Source organism: Aspergillus glaucus (assembly GCF_001890805.1).
Source record: "Aspergillus glaucus CBS 516.65 unplaced genomic scaffold ASPGLscaffold_29, whole genome shotgun sequence".
Lineage (NCBI taxonomy): Eukaryota > Fungi > Ascomycota > Eurotiomycetes > Eurotiales > Aspergillaceae > Aspergillus > Aspergillus glaucus.
The window spans coordinates 101,665-123,906 of record NW_019170481.1 but is presented as its reverse complement, the minus strand read 5'-3'; the positions used below and the strand labels follow the sequence as shown (position 1 = coordinate 123,906).

General features: G+C 49.5%; 13 protein-coding genes across 13 annotated transcripts; 7 read left to right on the top strand and 6 right to left on the bottom strand.

The window, feature by feature from the left end:
• Positions 1–148: 148 nt before the first annotated feature.
• On the bottom strand, positions 149–1,000 carry ASPGLDRAFT_136362 (rRNA-processing protein RRP15; the record flags this gene model as incomplete). The annotated part of the gene is made up of 1 exon (XM_022541454.1): positions 149–1,000. One exon carries the CDS (start codon positions 998–1,000, stop codon positions 149–151), a length of 852 nt encoding a protein of 283 aa, XP_022396322.1.
• Positions 1,001–1,258: 258 nt separating this feature from the next.
• Positions 1,259–2,912, top strand: ASPGLDRAFT_136400 (RNA-binding signal recognition particle subunit SRP54; the record flags this gene model as incomplete). The annotated part of the gene is made up of 2 exons (XM_022541455.1): positions 1,259–1,336; positions 1,383–2,912. 2 exons carry the CDS (start codon positions 1,259–1,261, stop codon positions 2,910–2,912), a joined length of 1,608 nt encoding a protein of 535 aa, XP_022396321.1.
• Positions 2,913–3,103: 191 nt separating this feature from the next.
• ASPGLDRAFT_39727 (alkaline phosphatase family protein) lies at positions 3,104–5,197 on the bottom strand (the record flags this gene model as incomplete). The annotated part of the gene is made up of 3 exons (XM_022545121.1): positions 3,104–4,893; positions 4,948–5,068; positions 5,123–5,197. The coding sequence occupies 3 exons, from the start codon at positions 5,195–5,197 to the stop codon at positions 3,104–3,106; spliced, it is 1,986 nt and encodes a 661-aa protein (XP_022396320.1).
• Positions 5,198–5,252: 55 nt separating this feature from the next.
• ASPGLDRAFT_52421 (putative class III chitinase) lies at positions 5,253–6,353 on the bottom strand. The gene has a single exon (XM_022547752.1). It carries the CDS (start codon positions 6,340–6,342, stop codon positions 5,407–5,409), a length of 936 nt encoding a protein of 311 aa, XP_022396319.1. The 5' UTR covers positions 6,343–6,353; the 3' UTR covers positions 5,253–5,406.
• A 494-nt stretch (positions 6,354–6,847) lies between these two features.
• ASPGLDRAFT_136436 (uncharacterized protein) lies at positions 6,848–7,692 on the top strand (the record flags this gene model as incomplete). Its single annotated transcript, XM_022541456.1, has 3 exons — positions 6,848–6,944; positions 6,986–7,281; positions 7,339–7,692. 3 exons carry the CDS (start codon positions 6,848–6,850, stop codon positions 7,690–7,692), a joined length of 747 nt encoding a protein of 248 aa, XP_022396318.1.
• Positions 7,693–7,973: 281 nt separating this feature from the next.
• On the top strand, positions 7,974–8,285 carry ASPGLDRAFT_102423 (FluC/FEX family fluoride channel; the record flags this gene model as incomplete). The annotated part of the gene is made up of 1 exon (XM_022539427.1): positions 7,974–8,285. A coding segment is annotated over one exon (312 nt), but the record flags the coding sequence as incomplete, so codon positions are not given.
• A 542-nt stretch (positions 8,286–8,827) lies between these two features.
• On the top strand, positions 8,828–9,455 carry ASPGLDRAFT_52417 (KGG domain-containing protein). Its single transcript, XM_022547751.1, has 2 exons — positions 8,828–9,214; positions 9,270–9,455. Exons 1-2 carry the CDS (start codon positions 8,990–8,992, stop codon positions 9,396–9,398), a joined length of 354 nt encoding a protein of 117 aa, XP_022396316.1. The 5' UTR covers positions 8,828–8,989; the 3' UTR covers positions 9,399–9,455.
• A 3,088-nt stretch (positions 9,456–12,543) lies between these two features.
• Positions 12,544–12,711, top strand: ASPGLDRAFT_52402 (putative spindle pole body associated protein SnaD; the record flags this gene model as incomplete). Its single annotated transcript, XM_022547749.1, has 1 exon — positions 12,544–12,711. One exon carries the CDS (start codon positions 12,544–12,546, stop codon positions 12,709–12,711), a length of 168 nt encoding a protein of 55 aa, XP_022396315.1.
• Positions 12,712–12,963: 252 nt separating this feature from the next.
• Positions 12,964–15,127, bottom strand: ASPGLDRAFT_158638 (uncharacterized protein; the record flags this gene model as incomplete). The annotated part of the gene is made up of 4 exons (XM_022542418.1): positions 12,964–13,495; positions 13,631–14,563; positions 14,617–14,891; positions 14,945–15,127. 4 exons carry the CDS (start codon positions 15,122–15,124, stop codon positions 13,093–13,095), a joined length of 1,791 nt encoding a protein of 596 aa, XP_022396314.1. The 3' UTR covers positions 12,964–13,092.
• Positions 15,128–15,973: 846 nt separating this feature from the next.
• ASPGLDRAFT_85683 (uncharacterized protein) lies at positions 15,974–17,017 on the bottom strand. The gene is made up of 4 exons (XM_022550345.1): positions 16,633–17,017; positions 16,443–16,556; positions 16,248–16,376; positions 15,974–16,190 (listed from the first exon to the last, which is right to left on the bottom strand). The coding sequence occupies exons 1-4, from the start codon at positions 16,816–16,818 to the stop codon at positions 16,062–16,064; spliced, it is 558 nt and encodes a 185-aa protein (XP_022396313.1). The 5' UTR covers positions 16,819–17,017; the 3' UTR covers positions 15,974–16,061.
• A 340-nt stretch (positions 17,018–17,357) lies between these two features.
• ASPGLDRAFT_948482 (uncharacterized protein) lies at positions 17,358–18,251 on the top strand. The gene is made up of 2 exons (XM_022550566.1): positions 17,358–17,991; positions 18,043–18,251. The coding sequence occupies exons 1-2, from the start codon at positions 17,587–17,589 to the stop codon at positions 18,064–18,066; spliced, it is 429 nt and encodes a 142-aa protein (XP_022396312.1). The 5' UTR covers positions 17,358–17,586; the 3' UTR covers positions 18,067–18,251.
• Positions 18,252–20,554: 2,303 nt separating this feature from the next.
• On the top strand, positions 20,555–21,453 carry ASPGLDRAFT_180491 (ankyrin repeat domain-containing protein; the record flags this gene model as incomplete). The annotated part of the gene is made up of 2 exons (XM_022542968.1): positions 20,555–20,583; positions 20,685–21,453. Exon 2 carries the CDS (start codon positions 20,686–20,688, stop codon positions 21,451–21,453), a length of 768 nt encoding a protein of 255 aa, XP_022396311.1. The 5' UTR covers positions 20,555–20,583; position 20,685.
• A 38-nt stretch (positions 21,454–21,491) lies between these two features.
• ASPGLDRAFT_948469 (putative L-PSP endoribonuclease family protein Brt1) lies at positions 21,492–22,160 on the bottom strand. The gene is made up of 3 exons (XM_022550565.1): positions 21,862–22,160; positions 21,649–21,806; positions 21,492–21,596 (listed from the first exon to the last, which is right to left on the bottom strand). Exons 1-3 carry the CDS (start codon positions 22,021–22,023, stop codon positions 21,530–21,532), a joined length of 387 nt encoding a protein of 128 aa, XP_022396310.1. The 5' UTR covers positions 22,024–22,160; the 3' UTR covers positions 21,492–21,529.
• Between the last annotated feature and the right edge of the window lie 82 nt (positions 22,161–22,242).

The window sequence follows — 22,242 nt, the reverse complement described above, 5'->3', positions numbered from 1 at the left end:
TGGAATTACGAGGCTTGGGCATGACAAGGAATGAAGAACGAACTTTTTAAGACAATGTACAGACCATGTATCAATAGATAGAATCAAATCCTCCCTCCATAACGCCGAACATGCCTTGATAGTTAAAAAATGAATGAACAAAAACTGATCAAGCCTCCTCAATGTTCAACGGCTTGCCCTTCTTCCCACTAATCAGATCAAGGAATCCCTGTCTGCTAACCTCGTTGGCGGCTTTTTCACGCTCTCCTATTCCAACCGTTCCCCTCTTTCGTTCCTGCTTAGCAGCCTCTTCACCCCTAACCTGCGCAGCCCGGACGGCATTGAACAGCTTGACCACACCACGCTGCCCAATCTTGCGAAGACGCTTCTCCTCCTCAGCCACGGGACCAGTCAGGCCCCGCTCAATACCCTTGATATCGCGGATGCGACCACGATCCAATTCCTCTTTCTTTTCTGCCCGGAGTTTGGCGCGCGCCTGTCTGTCGATTTTCTCGTCTGCGAAATCGGTTGTTGTCTGGGACGCAGATTTACTGCGCGACAGGACGGGGTCTGCGCGCGCGGAGGTGGGGAGCTTGGTGGACAGAATTTTGGAAATGGATGTCGAGAATGCGGAGGGATCGTTTCTCTTCTGCACGTTTCTTCCTTTCGAGGCGCCTTCGCCATCTTCTTCTTCTTCATCAGAGTTGTCACTCGCATCGTCGCCGCCGTCAGAGTCTGCATTGCTTTCCTCTGCCTCTTTTTGTTCCTCTTTCTTCGCGGCCTTCGGTTTCTGGTTCTGCCCTAGCGTCTTGGTCTTCTTTTGCGGGGGCTTCGCCTTCACATTGTCCTCTGCGTCCGAATCGGCCAGACTAACACCCTTGAAAGTAGTTTCGTCGTCATTGTCCTCCTCATCGGAGCTGTGGTAGCCGCGCTGCTTTCTGAACTTCTTGCTGGGACGGTTGGTTTTGCCCTGCATGCCATCCAAGACCTTGCGCTTCTTGGCGACCGACGAGGGAGCCATATTGAATCAATTAGAGACAAAATGTGCAATTCGAGAGTTGTTGTTTTATTGTCGGCGTTCTTCGTTTTTTCTCATCGAACTTTTTAGGCGGAGAGTGTAGCGCAGTCTCTGATTGGCCCGTGGACTCTCCGCATTGATATCGCTTCGGGTGGCCTTTTTGGCTGTCATCTTCGACACTGCGCCATATACAAAGTCTTGGTGATATACAGCCGCTACTAGTGCTATTCTATTCTACTTCATACTGTTAATACCGTCGACATGGTCCTCCAGGATCTCGGGCGGCGCATCAACTCCGCCGTCAATGACCTGACCCGGTCCAACAATTTGGACGAAAAGGTGAGTTCTACACAGCTATTGTGGTGGGATAGATGCTAATAGTCAGGCATTCGATGACATGATCAAAGAAATCTGCGCTGCACTCCTGTCAGCCGACGTCAATGTCCGCCTCGTCCAGTCGCTGCGCAAATCCATCAAGTCCAGCGTGAACTTCGCCTCCCTCCCACCAGCCGTCAACAAGAAGCGATTAATCCAAAAGGCCGTCTTCGATGAGTTGACTACCCTGGTCGACCCGCACGCTGAACCCTTCCGTCCCAAGAAAGGCCGCTCGAATGTGATCATGTTTGTCGGATTGCAGGGTGCCGGAAAGACCACTACCTGTACCAAGCTGGCCCGGCATTACCAGATGCGTGGGTTTAAGACGGCGCTCGTTTGTGCGGATACTTTCCGTGCTGGTGCTTTCGACCAGCTGAAGCAGAACGCAACCAAGGCGAAGATTCCGTACTATGGTAGTCTGACGCAGACAGACCCCGCGGTTGTGGCGGCGGAGGGTGTCTCCAAGTTCAAGAAGGAGCGGTTTGAGATTATCGTTGTCGATACTAGTGGTCGTCACAGGCAGGAGGAGGAGTTGTTCGCTGAGATGACCCAGATTCAGACAGCCGTGACTCCGGACCAGACTATTCTCGTGCTCGACAGCACCATCGGTCAGGCTGCGGAAGCACAGTCGGCTGCGTTCAAGGCTACGGCGGACTTTGGTGCGATTATTATCACCAAGACAGATGGACATGCGGCTGGTGGTGGTGCCATCTCCGCTGTCGCAGCGACACATACGCCCATCATCTACTTGGGTACAGGTGAACACCTAATGGACCTCGAACGCTTCGAGCCCAAAGCCTTCATCCAGAAACTCCTCGGAATGGGCGATGTCGCCGGCCTCGTGGAACACGTCCAGGCCGTAACAAAGGACTCCGCCGGCGCCAAAGAAACCTACAAACACATCTCCGAAGGAATCTACACCATCCGCGACTTCCGCGAAAACATCACCTCGATCATGAAAATGGGACCCCTCTCCAAACTCTCCGGCATGATCCCGGGTCTCTCAAACCTAACCGCCGGCCTGGACGACGAAGACGGCTCCCTCAAACTCCGCCGCATGGTCTACATCTTCGACTCCATGACAACCGCTGAACTCGACAGCGACGGCAAAAACTTCATCGACCAGCCCACCCGCATGGTCCGCATCGCCTGCGGAAGCGGCACAACAGTCCGCGAAGTCGAAGACCTGCTTTCCCAGCACCGCATGATGGCCGGTATGGCGAAGAAGGTCGGCGGACAGAAGAAGCAGATGCAGCGCGCGCAGAACATGCTCAAGGGCGGGAATAAGGAGCAGCAGATGGCTGCTATGCAGAAGCGCATGGCGAGTATGGGTGGTGCCGGTGGTGGGATGCCCGGTATGGGAGGGATGCCTGGGATGGGGGATATGACGAAGATGATGCAGATGATGGGCGGCGGCGGCGGCGGCGGCGGTGGCGGTGGTGGGATGCCGGGGCTTGGAGGGATGGACTTGCAGAGTATGATGAGCCAGATGAGTGGGTTGATGGGTGGTGGAGGTGGAGGACGGGGGAGGGGACGGTGATCCCTCTCCTCAACCCTCTTATTTCTTCCTGTCGTCCTCTTTATTCGCTTGTCTATAAATATGTGTTTTATGATCTAGGATGGCTTGTGGTTTGACTGTAGCATGGGACGGCGTTGGGCGTGCACTCAATTGATATCAAAACATAAATAACGAGAATACATCCTACAATAATCTCAAGCAAAGAAAAGAAGCTAATCAACCCTCTCCGCCCTCCCCGCCCCCTCTAATCCCTCATAATACCACTCCACAACACTCCTCCTCACCAATCCAATCATCTCCTCCAACCGTCCAATAACAAACATAACAGGAACATCCCACCCCTCCGCCTGTCTCTCGTCACGAACGACCTTGCCCGGCGGGAGTCTCGGATGCTTAGCAGTAGACCCGGCAGGCAAATGGCCCTGCTTCTCAGGGAGCGGGACACTAAGTCTATATTCCCAGATCACAGCGCCATCAACGTACAGCGAGTATGTCAGGACTGAGTTAGGAACCAGAACAGGGGTCCCGGAGTCCGTGTCAACGGGCTCCTCGCCGTTTCTGATATCAATCAACCCGTACTTCACATTCCCATCTGGGATATATTTCACCGTGACGTCTTCATGGTCTGATTGCCAGTAACTCCTTACAGGAAGGTAGAACATGCTCAGCGGGCCGACGCTGAACTCGTGCAGGCCCTCACCAGCTGTATTCGGTTCTAAGTCCTTTGTATCAAAACCGAGTGTGGGGTCTGGGAACCGGGTTGTTGCGAATTCATGGCGATCACCACTAAGCAGGACAATGCGGACGCCTAGTTCCCGCTCTGCGCGCCACATTGCTTCGAAGACGGTGCGGCGCTCGTTTAGGAACCCGCCCCATGTATCTGTTGTCCCGACGTGCCAGTTCTTCGTAAAAGGGACGCTAGAAGCGATGATTTTCCAGCGGACCTCTGCAGGTTCCGGGCGGGCCAGGTAGGTGAGGAGGGATTGGAGCTGCGCGGAGCCTAGGATTGTAGAGTTGATTTGCGCAGGCTCGGAGCGGTAGGTGCGGCTGTCGAGCACGAAGAAGGAGGCTGGGCCGTGGATGAAGGAGAAGTAGGATGTGTCTTCGGGTTTGGCGAATGGGGTTGGCGGGATTGGGGGGTTGACGCTGACGTGGTAGTGGATGTAGGGTTCTGCTGCGGCGGGATATGGTGCTGTGGTGTTGCCGTGGGACCAGTCGTTTTCGATTTCGTGGTCGTCGAGTGTGTGAAGCCATGGGAGGTCGATGGAGGGGTTTTCGGGGGAGCTGGTCCACGATGGAGAGGAATAGACTCGGCGGTATTCGCTGCGGTAGTGCGAAATAGAAGATCCAAAGCGCATGGGAACGTCGATGTAGATGAAATCTCCAAGAAACAGCATGAATGTTGGCCGGAACAACAACTTGGAGATTGTCTCGGACACCTGTTCAACTCCCGGTAAGCGCAGTGGATGCGACAGCGGGTTGTAGGGGAAGTTTGGCTTCATGCAGCTCGAGGTCAAGAACGTGAGCTCATGTGCAGATTCCGTGCCTGGTAGTGGTGCTGTAGAAAAGGTACCTGCGTGGTTGTTGGAGAGCGAATAGCGGTACTGCGAGGAAGGCTTCAGGCCTTTCAGGACGATAGATGCCGTAAAGTCAGTCGTATTATCGAGCTTGTAAATAATGCCCTCTTCGATCCATTTCACCGGATTGTTTTCCTCGACCGCTTCCTGGTAAGAAACAGTTAAAGGAAGCTGAGCTGGGTCGGGCTCACGGATGAGCAAGCTAGCCGTAGTTGGCGAGACATATCCAACACGGGACAACGCGAGATTTTCGCCCGAGTAGAGAACCAGGCCACGAAGGAGAAAGTCCAGTGTGAATAGAGTCAGGACGATGTTGATCAAGGCAGTCACACGCGACGTCCGTGGAAGCCTGGGGGATGGAAGGCCGGTAAAGAGCGTCTTAAGAACCGAGTCATTCGAGCTGGCAGCACCTGCCCGTTTGGTTTCTGCGATATCCATGAGTATTCTCCCCATATCAAATAATCCGAGGTCTGTCTTACTGCGGTCATCGTGTTTATTGTCGGAGCGCCGGGAGGATTTCTGCTGAGCCAAGGATGACCACGTCGAGAAGTAGACAACAAACGAGGTGAAGACAATTGGAGGAAAGTGTCTACCAGGGATCTGAGGCTATATCAGCAGCTGTTCTAGCTATTTGAGCTCATGGATGGAGCTTACCCATCGGAGAAAAACAAAGGCTGCGAATCTGAGCAGAAACGAGCTGGTGATGGCAGCAATTGACTGCAGAGACATATTGCTGCTGGAAACTAAGGAATCATTTCAATACTAGCAATTCCTCAGAGATGGTTGAAGGAGTACAATTGGCATTGCCAAATGGTCTGGATGTAAAGGCGGAGATGACGACATTTAGTTATATCGATTCCTGCCTAAGGCAACAACACAGGGTCCAATAAAACACATTGGTATCTAAGCATGCTATGTATTTTATGCAAATGCTCTGTTTAACGTGGACGCATCATGTTCGAAAGAAAGCCAGCCCCCACCATTTGCCGCGCAGCAAAAACCACATCCTTGATATTCATACTGAGCGCCATTACAGCTGCCCAAGTCCACGGCTTCTCGCGTCCTCCTGGCATAGAATTGAAATACTCCCAGCCCATGACGCCGCCAAAGTTGGGGTACTGCTCAACTAGCATGGACAGAATAACACTCATAGTCTCAAGTGGCACGTAGCCCTGCGATCCGTTACCCGGGTTCGTCAACAGCCCGAAAACCACGCGCTGCGGGGACCAGCCCTGCGCAATAATCGCGGCGTACATTCGAGGATCGTCCGCTGGACCCCAGCCATTGTAGAATTGTGCATTGTACCAGCTGATCTTGGAGCCCCGGGCGGCGTCTAGCTCCCGATAGTCGAAGCCGGAGAGGTTTCCCATGCCCAGGAGAGCGGCAGCCACGGGTGCCAGGGTGATAATAAACTCATCTCCCAGATCTGACTTGAGACGATCAATCAACCGAATAGCCCCCTCCAGAGACATGCGCTCTTCAACATCAAGATCAATCCCGTCCAATTGATGCCGCCGGATCATCGCCAGAAATGGTTGGTAGTACTGCTCGAATTGCGCCTCGCTGCCGTCCAGATTGCGGAAGCTACCCTGGGCAGCACCACCCAGCAGTCCCATGATCTTCACGCCGCTTGCCTTCATTCGAGGTACTTCTGCCCATAGATCATTATAGCTGGGGTGGTCTGGCGGATCATTGTTGAGGGTAATATCGCCCGGGGTATCGTTTAGGTGGAACGCGGCCAGAATGACATGTGTGATCCCCGTGTGGTTCTCGACCAGCGGGAGCATTGAGACAACTGGGCCGCCATCTGGGCATATGGTCTGATGATAGACAATTACCCGACGCTGTGTTTGTGATCCTGGAATGGGAGGCATCGTTGTGGTGTCTGGATATAGAATCACATGACAGATTTGCGGAGCGTGAGATAGCTCGGAATCGGGAAGTCGATAATCCGGACTGCATGAGGCTATATAAAGAGGAGAATTTAAATTACTTAAAAGGGTGATATTGACTCTATAGACCCGCAATGATAGAATGAGTGCTTAGCCATCTAAAACGTATGGCTACGGTGCCTTTCTTCACAAGCTCGATCCATTGCTCGAGTATACATACTTTAGCATTATACTGGGTGTTTTATTGGCTCTCAGGACCTGGGTTATCCGGGGAACATGGTGAGATTCGGAGAACCATGACTAGCTGAGATGATATACGCGATATCCAGCACCACGGCAAAGACGGGAAAGGCAGGACAACAATATTTTGACATCATCATTCATCACCGGTAATCTTATAGATTGGTTTTCAATGGGTATATTCCCGGCCGTAACTGAATCATTCCCACACGCACGCTTACAGGCCTACCAACTACAACTCTCTAAAATGATTCGGTCCATCCAAGCAGCCCAGCGATTAGATTCAAGAGGAAACCCCACTGTTCAAGTTGACCTGACTATAGATAGAGGCAAGTCGACACCAAGTTGGTGATTCTGATAAGAAAGTTTCATTAACAATAATCAGGTACTTTCCGCGCTCTTGTTCCTTCTGGTGCCTCCACAGGCGCGCATGAAGCTACCGAGTTAAGGGATAACAAGTTGTCTGTTTATGGCGGGAAGGGTGTCGAGACAGCAGTACAGAAAGTAGAGGAGGTTATTGCACCTGCTTTGATCAAGAGTGGGCTCAGGGTAGATACGGACCAGAAAAGGATTGATGCGCTCCTAAAGGACTTGGACAATACCAAAAATAAAAGTAAACTGGGAGCCAATGCTATTCTGGGGGTCAGTATGGCATGCGCTAGAGCAGGGGTAGCATGTTTGGTAAGCTAAGATAGATAAAGCTCTGGTAGATTCATTGTTGGGACTGACTCTCTCTAGGATATACCATTGTACGAGTTCCTTCGCCAGGAATCAGGAGCGAAAAAGCTTTACGTGATGCCCGTTCCATTCTTCAATGTCCTCAACGGGGGAGTACATTCGGGCAACAAGATGGCATTTCAGGAGACCATGATTGCTCCCGTCGGGGTCACTTCTACACTGCATATATTTCCTGCTCTAATGTTTTGCTGGTGTAGTGTGACGGGCAGCAGCCAGTTTGCGCCAGGTGCAAAATATATGGTTACAGATGTACTTGGTCTACATGCAAAAGGAGAATGTCTGCTGAGTTTCTGGCTGGTGCAGGAGAACTGTCCAGGGAGACTGCCTCTTCAGTGTCACCCAAGTCTGAGATAAAAGCAAAAGATCATCTGCCAGCTTATACAAGAGCTATACAATCATACAAAGCACTGATCCAGGAATTTAGGCCCAAGCTAGATACCTCTCAACAAGCAGCTGTTGACATAAGTCTTCAAATTATTTGAAATCATCTTCCAGATGATGTTAAGAATGAACTACTGCATATATGGAGTCCCGAACTGTGGCGGAGCCCAATGCTATTTTCTTTGGTTTTTGCGCCTGTTGGTTGTTTGGCACGTTTTTTCCTGTCATTACAACTCAACGACCGGATCGCTTATTTTCCCTTGGGGACCTTCACAGCGAACGTGAGCGGGGTTATGATTCTAGGTATGGCTTATTCTCTGCAGCGTGCGTCGATAAGTTCGTCTGCCCTGGGAGGTGGCAGTTTCATTGGCTGTCAGGTTCTGGAAGGCATCATGGACGGATTTTGCGGTTGTCTTACAACCGTCAGTACCTGGGTTTTGGAATTATCTGATTTACGCAGGCGGCATGCTTACACATATGGAATTTTGAGCGTGGCTGTTGGTATTTGCATGCTGGTTATAGAAATTGGAAGCTTGAAGTGGACTCGTGGCTTTGTTACCCCGATATACTTTCAGTGATTGTTTTCGATGCATCTAAAATCATTCGCCAAGGGAATCATGTTCGATATGTACACTACCATTGACGATATAGATTACTGGGCTATCGAGGCACATGATGTCATTGTGGTCAAACATGTGATTTTCACTGCCCTTATCATTTGAATGATTTTCTTAGGGTCATCATCGGCCGATGTGGATTGAATTGGCTGTCTGCTATTCTTTGACGCCTTCGTGCTGCTATCTTTGCCTTCGAGGCGAAGGAGGCGAAGATGGTGTCAGTTTAGAAGGCCAATCTCGTCCAAGATCAGTTCGAGAGATGGACAAATTGTAGAGAGCCACTGTATATCTTTGATATGATAACCGTGATCCATGGTAAGCGACAGTTCGGATGGGAAGAAAAGAAGAGGAGAGATGGTGGAAGTATGGTACACTCTCCACCACATTGACATGACATCGTTCTTTCGTGACGGACAACATTCCCGACCAATAGCCCAGTCAACTAATGAATTCAAGCATCCGTCATATTTCTAGAAGCATTCGGGTCCTATTTCTCGCGTGGCGCTTGATATAACCATAGTGCCATGCTAAAGGCAAATTGCGAGAACTTCAGCTTATATATACAGCACTGCATGCACCCTGCTCTCTACAGCAGATAAAATCCAAATGTGAAATAAAAGCCCCATTCCAATCAGTTAAATAAGCATAGCATAATGCAACGATTTATCCTTCGCCCAACCCCCCTCTTCCGCAGTTCTCCAAACCCCTCCACTGCCTGGACTGCGTGCCGATTCGCAACCGCATCCCACCATCCCAATCCCGGCAACTTTTCCAATCGCCCCAGAGAACAACTGTCTGAAGCCGGCCGCAAAGGTGGTAAGAAGGGTGGAAAAGCGCGCGGCGTTGGCGGATTCCACAATATGGATCCGGAGAAACAGGTATATTCATCCACTGCCCAGCTGGTTAGATTACGCGGGTGCTGACCCTCTGCAGCATGAAATAGCTTCTCGCGGAGGACATGCCTCCAGGAAGGCAGCCAAGCAACAATATCAAGTCCCGGAAGAAGAACCGGTTGATCCAGCTACGGCACCTCCGGGGTTTGAACGGTCTGCTTCTGCGTAGTTAGTTGACTACTTTATGTCGTCTGTATATTAGCATAATATTGGATAATTAACGGTGTTTCATTGGTAATTTCATGGCAATCGTACCCAGGGGTACTCTGTAGACAAATTCAATAGCATCCTCTTCGGATTTAACATGATATGTACATCTACAACTCAAACCACTCAGCAGCTATTAAGAGAAACTGACCATAAGATTCTGCCAGACGGGACTTCCCGACTGAGTTGCTTGAACTTGTTCTTTTGGTGAACACTCCACTATAACTGTCATGGAAAATGAATGCGAACAGGCTGTTTTGATCGATGTGCGGGCTACAGACCGTTAGCGACCATTAGTAGGAAAATAGATACAAGGAAGTGCGCAAGGGAAGTATCTCATTCCCGAGTCCAGAGCCTCAATATCAGAAAACAGTCGTCAGTTTGAAGAAAACTACGATAATAAACAAAGTACCCGTTTAGGAAGGTTATCTAGTCCATTAACAGTAGGCGGTGTAGGTAATTTGCCTTATCTCTTCATGCCTCATTATCAAGGCACCAAAGACATCAATACTGCGCGTTCTCGAACTCAACGACCACATCCAAAACATCAGTTCGAGTTCCATCGCTTGCGCAAATAAGACCTATCATTTCTATCTGGCTGTATCGCGTATCACAGATCATCTGACACATCGCAACAACGAACCAAACCACCGAACTATGCCCCTTGTGGTGTAAGCCACTTTGTTTTCCCCTTACCTCAACCACTCGCGCATCAAAATCCACCCTCCACCATGGCAAACACCGGCTACTCCTCACCATTTCCCACGTCGCACGACACAATCGGTACATCAACCCTAATCACACCCTTCAACATGCCCTCCTCGCCACCAACACCCGCCCGCGAAGCGCCCGAATCCGAATCCCATTCCCCCCTGGGCTCGCCCGTCCCGCAAAGCCCGACTCTCGATCGCTTGGCAAAACATGACGCGGAAGACTCGGATGATGACGAGGAAGAGGACAGAGATGTTGCGCGGCAACGCGAGATCGATTCGCCGGTGTTGTCGAGGGCGTCGTCGCCGGATCGTGCTGCGATGGCTGATTTGGATGCACGGCTTGCGGAGTATTCGATTGATTTTGGGAGGCTGGGGGGTGATAAGGATGATGATATGTTGCCGGGTATGAAGTGGTTTGCGGATGAGGATAAGGTGTCAGAGGTTGGTGGGCCGGAGGATTTTACAGCGAATTTGGAGAAGTATTTGATGGGGGAAGACGACGACGAGGATAGGCTAGAGAGGGGACCGGAAGAGCAGCGCGTACAAGAGCAGGAACATGACGAGGACGAAAACGAAGAAAAGGAACATGCGCGGGAGCAGGAGCAGAACTCCAAACTGCAATCTGCAGAAAACGAGGCGGAACTTGGCGAATACAGTGAATTCGGTCCCCCGGTCGACATGTCGACTCCCTCCCACCTCCTTCACAGAACACAGAGTGGAATCGCCAAGGATTTCACACATATGGAAGGTATCGAGGAGAACGATGAAATGGAACCAGCAGTCACCCCATCCGTCCGGAAACAACGGCAACGGAGTCTTTCCAGCAGATTCGAAGAGGAGAGGACTAAAGATTTGCAGCAGAAAATCGCAGATCTACAGCAGGCATTGCGGGATAGAGATGAACAACTGGAGAAGAACCACAATCGAGTCCGTGAAGCCGCTTCCGCTGGCGAGCAGATTCGGCATCTCCAGACGGAATTGCAGCGCAAGTCCGCTTTGCTTGACGAACTCCAGGTGCAGGGCAGCGATGAGGAACTCTTGCGCGAACAAGTACAGTTGCTGCAGAAGCAGAACCAGAACAGGGAGATGTCCTTCCGGAATTCCATGAATTCGACCGACATTGGCGCTCTCCGGAGGCAAATGGAGGAAATGCAAAATGAATTGCAGAATCGAAATATGTCTGGCTTGGATGCTGAAAGACTGGACACCATCGCCCATCTCCGCGAACAGCTCAGCTTGTCCCAGGATCAATTGAAGAAGCGCGATGCAACTCTCGACGAAACTATGGCGAAGCTCCGGGAGGTGACCACGGGCAAGGAGCAGCAGCTTCGAGAGAAGAACACAGAAATCAACAGCCTCAGGGCACAGGTCGATGTCCAAGCGTTGGAAATTGAGAAGCTGGAGACCGATGTGGATCGCGCAAACACAGACTACCAGACTCTCGAAAGCCGGATTGCCTCCCTCGAGACCCAAAATGCTCCATTGGAGGAGAGGAACAGCACCCTTGAAGCTGACCTGACGCGCGCACAGTCCCAAGTGACAGCTCAGGAAAACGCTCTCAAAGTGATGGCCGCAGACCTCCCCTCCGGAACAGGAGGACAGAAGACCTTTACCGAGATTCTAGACCTCATCAAGGATCTCGACCCGCAGGAGGAAGAACCAGAACCTTTCCTCCCGGGTCCTAGAAGTTCTACCAGGGAATATGAGCTAGAGTATCTCCGCCAGGAAATCGCAAAGCTGCAGAACAAACTAAACGAAAAATCGCAATCCGAAAAGACCCTGCAAGCAGAACTATCGCAATCCCGCGACCAAGCCACCGAAACCCAATCCCTCTTCAAATCAATCGAAACTGAAAACACCCGTCTCACCAAACGCGCCGACGACCTCAAATCCAACTTTGACAGAGTTCAGCGCGAATTCCAACAGTTGAGAACCGACCACTCCACCGCCCTCCAAACAATCGACCGCCTCCAACACCAAAACGACACCACTTTCCAACAACCAAGCCCACCCCCCTCACCCCCAGGCCCGCACACCCAACCCCCCAACACAAACCCCAACACCCATACCACCCAAACAATCGCCGCCCTCCAAGCCTCCCACAAAACCCAACTAAAAACCCTCCAAACGCTCCTCTCCGCCGCCGAAAAGCGCGAGTCCCGCCTCCGCTCAGACCTCCAATCCCTCCGCACCACCACCACCACCACCTCTACCACCCAAGACCAAGACCCGCACCTCGACACCCTATCCTCCGAAGTCGAGCGTCTGCAATCCATAATCGCAGCAAAGGACGAAACATGCTCAGCGATGGACGCGAAGATCGCTCGGTCCGTGGAGAAGCGTGAAAAGGAGTGGGAGAGGAGGGTTGAGTTGTTGCTGCGGGAGAGGGAAAGGATGGGGAAGGCGCTTTTGTGGACGTGGGGGGAAAAGGAGGTTGGGGATGGTGTTAAGGAGAATGTGTATGCGGAGGATGGGAGGAAGGTGAGGCAGGGGTATCGGTATAAGTATGCTAATAGGAATGGTAAGGGTAATGGGAGTGCGAGTGCGAGTGCGCGGAGGTGATAGTTGAGTTTTTTTCTGGTTCTCGTTTTGTCCTGTTTTTTTTCGGTGATTGACCTTGGGTATTCTTTTTCGGGTGTTACTGTACTATATAAATGATCACTGGGTAGGATAGGGATGGTTGGAGTTGGTCTGGGTATTGTCTGATATTCAATGCATTGTGTTTATATTTCTCAATTGTAAAACCGTCGAATAAACCAAAACAATCGATTCAAAATGGATATACAAAGATCAAGCAAAGTAAAATGGTATCATAGAACAACGGTCAAACAAACGCAAACCCTATCTAATACAAATTAGAAATTTCAACAAGAACAATATCCCCTTCTTCCCCCTCACATTCTCCTCGAATTAGGTATGATGGCCCGCCAGCAGACCTGTAAATCAACACCCAGAACCAGGCCTACCCGTCCAATTCGTCCCGCGATACGTATTCCCATCGATGAGATGAGCACCAACTCCAACTCCAACTCCAGCACCAGTGCCAACACCATGATCATCCGGACTCACGCACCCAGGCACCTCATCAAACGACACCCTCGACTCCAAAATACTATCCAAAGGCACAATCGAGCCAATCCCACCGTACGTACTACTCCTCGATCGTCTCGTACTCGGATAAACAACCTCCACATCATTCCTGCGCGGTACGGTCCCGATGTTATGACGGAGCGGGTAGTTGAAGTGTGGATGCGGACGGTGGAATTGTCGGGGAATTTGGGACTGGTCGAATTGGTATGGCTGGCTTGATCGTCTGTTGGCATTGGCATTGCTGCCGTTGCTCATGCTGTTGCTGTACCGGCGGGAGGGGAGACGGCGGGGTCTGTCGGATTGCTGTTGTTGTGGTTCTGGCGAGGGAGAGATAGTAATGAGTCTTGCGCCGGAGTGGACGCTGGCGGTGCTAGGGCCCTGGGTTAACGACTGGATGACAGGAGTCGAGGGCACGGAGCGGGGCTGGCTGGGGTGGTGCGGGTGGTTCGTAGAGCGAGGAAGGGGCTGGTTTAGGTGTGCGGTGGCAGTGTTGGATCGTTGGGTCTTCTGCGGCTCTGGGTCGACGACTTCGGGGGCATCAGCGGAGGACATTGTCATTGTTCGTTGGTGGTCTTCTTGTTGTGGGGAGTCTAGCTGGATGATTGGACAGCTTTGGTGCTTGGGAATATCTCCGGGGCGTGGGTTTGGTGGGGAGGTTGGTCTTTGGAATGATTCGGATGAGTCGGAGAGGAATGCTTTTTCTGCTTCTTTCTCTAGGTCGAAGTATATGTTTGGATTTGAGAGAGCACGGATTTGGGGATCATCTGACAAAGGGAGAGACATCGGAAGAGATCTGGGAAGGAACTTTCTGAGTGACATGGACGACTTTTGTCGCTTATGGTTGAATTTTGTAGGAATCTGTGGAACATCTGGAGCTGGTAGTTCTGCAATCAAAGGAGGCTCGTTGGTTCCTGAGGTCAAGATCGTGGATGTACGAGAAACAGGGTCCATCTCAGACGCAGCAGCCATGGGAGAAACAGATCCCGATCTGAATTCTGCAGCTTCAGGAATGAGAGTCGTACTGAGCTTTAGCTGAGGTTTTGCCCGAAATGGTGCTGGCTGAATAGCGGTAACGTCTTCAGGTTTTTCAAACATGGTATCGTCGTTCGATGGCCAATGTAGACCTGGTCCACCGTATGTCGGTTCTGGACGGCGACAATAGTACAGCATGTCGTTCTTCAGGGTATTCTCGCTGTCCCAGCTGGTGTTGGATGTGACGCTTCCATCGCGGGTTCTGTTCTGTTGATTGTAGAGGCCAAGTAACGAGACATCGTATGGACGGTCACAGAGCTCTCTTGAGCAGAAATATATGCAAATAGTAATGCTGCAACAGTACATTATTAGCCAAGGTCAGTCAATAATTGTCGTCTGGCTTACAAGGACAACACTGCCACTATAACTGCCGCCCTGTGGAGTGCACAACTAACACCAACCCTCCAATAACTGACATTCGAATCATCCGGAAGACATGAGGCTTGCTGGGAAACAACGACCAGACCCGCAACACTGGCTGCCAGCCAGATAGCGACATTCAATCGAAGGGCATATGCAGAAATAGTGCTTAGCGCATTCTTTTGCGGCCCACGCCCGGCCTTGTTAAATTGCCACGCCAGCAGACTATGAATAGACAGAAGCGGAACCGTAAAGAATGACTATATATCCAGTCAGTACCAGTACTCTAGTACCTTTGGAGAGTAAAGCATACCGCTATTAGGGAGAGGGTCAGACTCGGCATCATCTTGGAATCGACCCGTTTGATGCCATAGAGATAGAGGATCAGGACCCATTCGATGAGCGATTCTAGAAGCAAGACATAGAGAGAGATGAAGATCACAACTCTCGTCCAGGCTCCTCTATTCTTTGGCAATACTGGTCGGTTCACCATCGTGCTGGGTTTGGCGCGGAACATGAGACGACAACAGCTCTTAGAGCTGGAAAGATGCAGTGATGAGAAGACAGTCGATGCGAGGTAGAGAAAATATCAAAAGGCAATGGAGCCAAAGAGAGGATAATATAATTTCCAAATGAACAAGTACAATACAAAGACTAAAGAGGGCGATATATAGAGATCCACGCCATTTAAAAAGAAGACAGCAAAAGACAGAATCAAACGCGATAACACGGCTGCACGAGGGGCAGGAATGCACCAACAGATCCTATCGGGACCTGATCGCGTGTGAGATGCATGAAGGATACTGCACAGGATCGATCTCCTAGAGAAAGATGTCATAATTGGAATGCCATCTGTGACAAGAGTGCGCCGTTGAGCGGCTTGAGCCAGGATGGTACCTAGGATGGGAGATCCCTAGTATCGAACAAGAATGTTGGCAGCTATGATTCAGACAGCAAAGGCTAGACAGGTGTCTCGAAAAGTAGTATCACATCTGTCACCGCGTGTAAGGACGATTTGAGACATCGGTCCCTGGAGGGATATCCCATCCATCCCGTCAGATAGGAGACAGCCTTGACACACCAACGCTCCTGTGAATGTAGGATACAGGGCAACAAAGCCTTCTAGGGATTCAAGTGCTTTCTAGGAGGTTTTTGTCGGAGTTGTATGAGTGTTTTGGTGGTGAAAAAGAAGTGAAGTCCAGCGATGCCGTCAATCCCAAACAGGAAAGACCCACGTGATATCAATACAGATAATTTTGTATAATTGCCGTATTTAATCATATAATACAGACACAACTGTCTTTACTATGCTTCATTATGCCAGCACCAATCTTTATAATTTATATGAAAAATTTTGAAGCTATGATCTTGACTTGGTTGAGTGGTGATCTATATTACAGGAACTTGACTTCCTAACATCCAGACATCAACTACAGCTCCGTTTTGGGTGGAAGATACATATCCAGAAAGCCATAAACATAGGCAAGCATTAATTTCCTGCCGTTGAGCATGTCTTCGGCGCAGTCAGGTGCAACTGCGGCAAGCTTCCTAGAGAAGGGCTGATTCAAAATTAGCCTGAGCATAAGGTAGACACTTAGAATCCGGGGCTAGTTTACCAATATAAACGCTCTGAAAGTCTCACCCGTGTTGTACAAACTTTCTGCCGTAGAGGAGTTGGAGACTAATGTGTAGAAGAATTTTTCGTGTAGGGCCGTGTGGAATGGTCGGATTTGCACCTTGGCATACTGTGGTTGACCAGAATCATTAGTGCCTGGGAACATGGACCAGACAGATGCGTCTCTTCTGCTTACCTCGTTGTATTGGTGGCAGATCACCTGCTGTTCTTGCGGAGGGAGGGGGGCAGCAGTGCACGTCAGATCGCGATTCTTGTACTTGACCAAATTGTTGAAGGTATTCTCAGTTGGCTAGAAGGCGTTGGACACGGAGGCCAGGTCTTAGCTAATGAAACAGATGCCAACAAAACAGTAGTATCTCACATACCGGGTGTTTAGCCACGATGTTTGAGTCTGGGTCTTCTGAGCGGATAATATCAATCGATCTATGAGCGTCTAATTCCAGTTTGTTCAGAGACTCGAGCACATCTCTAGATGTGCATATCTCTGCCGAGGCAGCGGAGCACAGTCCCGGCAAAAAAAGACCAGCAATGGTTGTAATGTGGAGGCGCATGATGGTGGTATAGATACAAAATAATCGAGATAGTCAATGCAGGTTATTCTTCGCCAGGAGAGGAGTGAAGTCCTCTTAAATACTCACACCGTTATCCCTAGGTTTATCCCTTCATTCCCCTAGCTGTACATCTGCATGAGAAAAAAGTCCTGCCTTCCCCAACGGAAAGCAAAGAATAAGTTCTCCAGATGCATGCGTGACAGAACTTTGGCATCTCCGATCTATACCCTAGTCGTCATCACTCGGGGGGCAAAGTACTCCTCCGTACTCAGTACGGAGCGATACGAGGACCTTTGATAACCCCAGACCTGGAATTTGCACAGACGTTGGAGTGTATCCTTGACTTGGGCCCTGGCGAGCAAGCGGATTGGGCAAAGCAATAATTGGTCATTTGGAGTGATGTGCACAACGCATTTTCGTGCTATTGATGTCCTAAACAGGAAAGACGCACGTGATATAAATACAGATGATATAGTATAATTACCGTATTTAATACATCTAATACAGACATAACTCTTCATTAATCTATGCTCTTTCTTTCTCTTTCTCACTGCTGAGTCGAGCCTTCTCACTGAATACTCGTCAAAATGTAATCCACTAAGAGCATGAATGATCATGCATATGATCGTATTCGTCTTAGTGCCTATAGAATACACGAAGAAATCAGCATTCAGCCTCGTCTTCAGCCCCATCCTACCTTGGAACCCCCCCGCCTTCCAAGACATCAATTGACAAGGGCCTACTCATGACATAGATCAGGTCCAATACATGCAAATTGAATCCGGCATAATGGACAAGCAAAAATCCTATTGCGATGATATCGCATGCGGAAAATCATGTTGGCAAGAAGCCTCAGAAAAGATACGCGCGGAAGATCCCAAACTATACAAACAGCTGGAGGAGATGCTGGCAACGCAGAAACGACCTTTATCCCGCGCGGACATGTCAAACCAAATAGCGCAGTCAATTGAGGCCAGCAAAAATCGAATACAGGATCGAAATGTACTTTTTCCTTGGAAAAATCGGAACGAGGGCGACAAGGCTAGGGTACGGAAAGCCATGGACAGTATACCCAAAGCTGTGATCGTGTTCAGGAATATGGGATCTGCTGCGGCGAGTCTCGACCCGTCGCACGTGGGAGTTGCTGGGGCTGGTGCCAATCTGATTTTGCAGGTACCTATTTACATTCTACGAATTTAATAAAGACATGGCTAAGTGCAACAGTTCGTACGGAGTGGCAGCGAGTAAAATGCTGCTGTGCTTTAGGGGCTGGCTCAAATCTCCCCGATAATCACAAGATATACGAAAGTTGAAGAGATATATATTGAACAGAGAGAAAAACACCAAGATACAAAACTCAACAAAGACTTCAGAGCGCAGGTCGTCAATCTCTACGCCAATATTTTGGCGTACCAGGTAGCGATTACCTTGCACTTCAAGCGACACACCATAAGTGAGTTCATTCTAGCTCGATCAAGCATATCACGCATATCTAACATGTTTCTTCCTTTCAGCACAGTATGCGAGAGCAATTCCAAAGATCGACGATTGGAACGGACTCTTGCAGGACATTCTGAGGGCAGATGCAGAGTGCAGAAATTTTACCCAAATATTTGATTCCGAAGGTATCTCGACCATCCCTCACATCAGCTTGAAGAATTGCTTACAGATCTGAACAGAGCAGATGATTCAACACCGCGAACTGGAGAACACTGGAAGAACAGGATCAACAGATGGAAAATGTGTCTCATCAGTTGGACCAGATATATGAGCAGAGTCAAGCACTCATGAACCGTGCTGATCGACATGGTATGTAGAGATCATTAATTCATGCACAGACGGCTAATAATTGAGCAGAGAATATGGCCATCCTGGAATGGATTTCAAGCGCACCTCCCAAGGACGATCATACCCGGACTCTAGAGCACGGAAAACTGAACCGCGAGTACGCAAACTCACGGAAATGGCTCTTTTGCCGGGAAGAATTCCAGTCGTGGAGCAATGCCGACGATGACAGTCTATCAATACTGTGGTTGCGCGGACCAGGTGAGTGAAAGCCATCTTCCCAGTCGAACTCCATTGCTAAGTTGCTCTGGTTGTGTATTTAGTTGGCACAGGCAAGAGTTCTCTAGTGAAAAACTAACAGAAGAATTAAAGCTGTCTTATTATTGAACATTTTTTGAAAACACCGCTTCCTCTCTACAAAGAAGCCGATCGGGTCGCATATTTCTACTGTTCGAAAAAAAAACAAGCGACAGAAGATGCAAACAGTCCGAAGACCGTTCTTCGAAGTCTTCTCCGTCAACTAGCTTGGTCATAGACAATATCTCAATTGCACCCATCGTCAAAGAGAGATACCGAGAAGCGCAGCAAGCCCAGGGCTATGAGGGGAATGAGCTGCTGGCAGATGACTGCGTTGAGCTGTTAACTCAGCTCATCCCATCCCATCCCATCATCACACTAAAATCATCATTGACGCTTTAGACGAATGTTCTGACTTTTACGAGCTTTTGTCTTATCTGGAGGAGATAGCGTCCGCATGTCAGGGAAAGGTCAAATTCCTTCTTTCGAGTCGAATGAATGTTCCTGTGCAGCAGGTCTTTCCGGAGAGTGCTAGGATCGAGATTGGCCTGGACAGCAAGGAAGATATTGATTTCTTTATCAACACCGAGATGAAACGGAATAAGCGGCGTCTAGCTCAGTGCAATGCATTGGATCTTAGGACGAGATGGCCGAGACATTGAGCCACCGAGCTCAATGAATGTGAGTGCCAAGATTGAAGCCCGTACGTACCTTTTACTAACATATAATATAGGTTCCGATGGGTTGAGCTGCAACTGAACACCTTTAGTTCAAAATCTACCATAAAGCGCCGAGACTCTTTCAAACGAAAACTCGAAAAGCTTGACCAAGAAGTTGGAATGCCAGTATTGGGGGACGTATATGACGACATTTATGACATGAATACGCCAGAGCCCGAAGACCGTGGTATTGCAGAGCGAGCATTTAAATGGGTAATGTGTTGCCAAAGACCCTTGAGCATTGAAATGCTCGTGAAAGCGGTATCCCTAGATCCCGATGGCAACGTCGACGAGGAGGTCGGTGCAGACTACATTCTGGACATTTGCAGCAACTTCATCATCGTTGATCATAATCAGCTAGTCCAGTTTGCACATCTCTCGGTTCGAGAATATCTGATGAACGGTACAAAGCATGGACATACCACCGTCGACGCACACAACCAGGCAGCAATGACTTCTCTATTGTATTTGCTTGCTGGCAATTTTCAAGATGGCACCGACACCGACGAGTTGCTTGATTATACAGCATTGTATTGGCCATTCCATTGTAGCTTCGCATTGGTGAATGAGGGAAAAGGAACCCCACTATAGGGCCTCCTCAAGAAGTTCCTGGTCACTGGAGAGCCTAGCAATAGTTTTATCACGTGCTTGGAAATCTGGGCAGCTGCTTTGCAGAGGCTACACCCCGATGAAGCTCATTTATTGGAATATAAGCTAAATGCCGATCTCTGTCCACAAAATTTCCAATATTTACAGCATGTGCTTGGGATTTCCAGGAAGTGGCACAAATAGCATTATCCGGAGCCATCAACTTGGATGGGCGAAATTGTGATGGCGATACTGCTTTGGCTGTAGCCGCCGAGTTCGGCAGTATCGAAATCGTAAAGTTGCTACTGCAAAACGGAGCAGACGCGAACGCAGCTGGAAGTCAAGATGGCCATACCCCTTTGCATCACGGATATAGGTTACTCGAACTTGTTGAACTTTTGATCGACCATAGGGCAGATGTCACCAAGGCAGTCGAGGGACCCATTAATAACGGATGGACAGCGTTACATCTAGCAGTATGCTGGGGCTTGAAGATATAGCTCAGCTCTTATTAGCTAAAGGAGCCAATGTCAACGCAAAAGCTGGCAAGGGCGCAACAGCTCTGCATACTGCAGCTGGATTAGGGAAAAGTGCGATGGTACAACTGCTTCTCAAGAATGGCACAGAGGTAGAGCTAAAGAGCAACAATGGTGAAACGACTCTGCAGAAAGCAGCAATGAATGAGAGTGAGGAGGTCGTGAAGGTCATCCTAAAGCACCAGGGCTTAGATTCTGATGCTGAGAAGTGGCTTCGACAAGTACAATTCTACAATGCAGTTTGTGAAGGTGAAGAAACCACTGTTCGACTACTGCTGGAGAAGGGGGTCGACATGACGGTGAAAAATGTCCGGGGAGAGCATCCAATCCACTGGGCTACGTCCTGTGGTCACAAGGAGATTGTATCTCTACTTCTACAGAAAGGAGCAGATATCGATGAGAGGGATAAATTTGAAGAGACGGCGCTGCTTTTGGCTTGTAAGGAGAGAGATAAGGAAATAGTGCCTTTTCTGCTGGATAACGGGGCAGATATAAACGTTATACAGGGGCGAGATGGAGATAAATGCACGGTACTTTCTTGGGCGACTGCTTGGGGAGAGCCGCAACTGGTGGAACTGCTGTTGAAGCGAGGAGCGAATCCGAAAAGTGTGGATGTTGATTCGCTGAAGCGGCGCAAATACGCTATTCCAGAAGACTTTGAGAGGGCATTGAAAATGGTTCGTTCTCACTTGGAAGGAATCGCCCTATGATCGGTCCAAATGTTCATGGTATGGAATGAATGGTCTTCAGTTTTAATTCTACATGCAATCTATGTACAAGATCCACCTACAGCGTCGCAATGCACTCAATTTCCACATCAGTGTTCAAAGGCAGTGTCTTGACGGCAACACATCTAGACGAAGTTAGTACACTCCCGAGAATATATACCACAACGAAATACATACGTCCGGCATGGCTTAACATCACCCCAGTACTGTGTGTACACCGAGTTCATACCGGCAAAGTCATCCATATCAGACAAGAATACATTAACCTTGACGACCTTGTTGATATCTGATCCGGCGGCTTCGAGGATATGGGTCAGGTTTTTGATGCATTGGTGCTGTTACTATCAGCATACTTCATCATTACCAACAGCATGTATAGATGGGACGCACCGTATGAGCCTTGACATCTCCATCGACGATCTTCCCCGTCTCTGGGTCCATGGCCACTGCACCGGAACAGTAGACAACGCCTCCAGCGACAATGGCCTGGGAGTAGATGCCCGGCAAGGGCTTGGGTGCTTTATCGGTCAGGATGGGGGTTTTGGTAGACATTGTGTATATTCAGTATCAAACTTCGACAATTGTAAGATAGAAACAGGGAAAGGAGTAGAAGAGGGTAGAGTTTCCCTTTTAAATAAATGTCCAGCGGGGTAATGCAAGCCTGTAGGTCTTCTCTTATCTTCAACCCCGCAATGCAACGCAACCTAGACCGAGGAATGAAACCGCATTGGAATGCAACATCTACGACAGCGCGGTATGACCTCGCCAGGT

Excerpts from the sequence above, each read along its gene's own strand:
- ASPGLDRAFT_52421 (XM_022547752.1), bottom strand. The coding sequence starts at position 6,342 with ATGCCTCCCATTCCAGGATCACAAACACAGCGTCGGGTAATTGTCTAT.
- ASPGLDRAFT_52417 (XM_022547751.1), top strand. The coding sequence starts at position 8,990 with ATGCAACGATTTATCCTTCGCCCAACCCCCCTCTTCCGCAGTTCTCCA. Across the intron at positions 9,215-9,269 it reads ATATGGATCCGGAGAAACAG|CATGAAATAGCTTCTCGCGG; the intron begins GTATATTCATCC and ends GACCCTCTGCAG.
- ASPGLDRAFT_85683 (XM_022550345.1), bottom strand. The coding sequence starts at position 16,818 with ATGCGCCTCCACATTACAACCATTGCTGGTCTTTTTTTGCCGGGACTG. Across the intron at positions 16,557-16,632 it reads ACATCGTGGCTAAACACCCG|CCAACTGAGAATACCTTCAA; the intron begins GTATGTGAGATA and ends AACGCCTTCTAG. Across the intron at positions 16,377-16,442 it reads TCTGCCACCAATACAACGAG|TATGCCAAGGTGCAAATCCG; the intron begins GTAAGCAGAAGA and ends GGTCAACCACAG.
- ASPGLDRAFT_948482 (XM_022550566.1), top strand. The coding sequence starts at position 17,587 with ATGCAAATTGAATCCGGCATAATGGACAAGCAAAAATCCTATTGCGAT. Across the intron at positions 17,992-18,042 it reads GTGCCAATCTGATTTTGCAG|TTCGTACGGAGTGGCAGCGA; the intron begins GTACCTATTTAC and ends TAAGTGCAACAG.
- ASPGLDRAFT_948469 (XM_022550565.1), bottom strand. The coding sequence starts at position 22,023 with ATGTCTACCAAAACCCCCATCCTGACCGATAAAGCACCCAAGCCCTTG. Across the intron at positions 21,807-21,861 it reads GAGATGTCAAGGCTCATACG|CACCAATGCATCAAAAACCT; the intron begins GTGCGTCCCATC and ends TGATAGTAACAG. Across the intron at positions 21,597-21,648 it reads GATGTTAAGCCATGCCGGAC|ATGTGTTGCCGTCAAGACAC; the intron begins GTATGTATTTCG and ends AACTTCGTCTAG.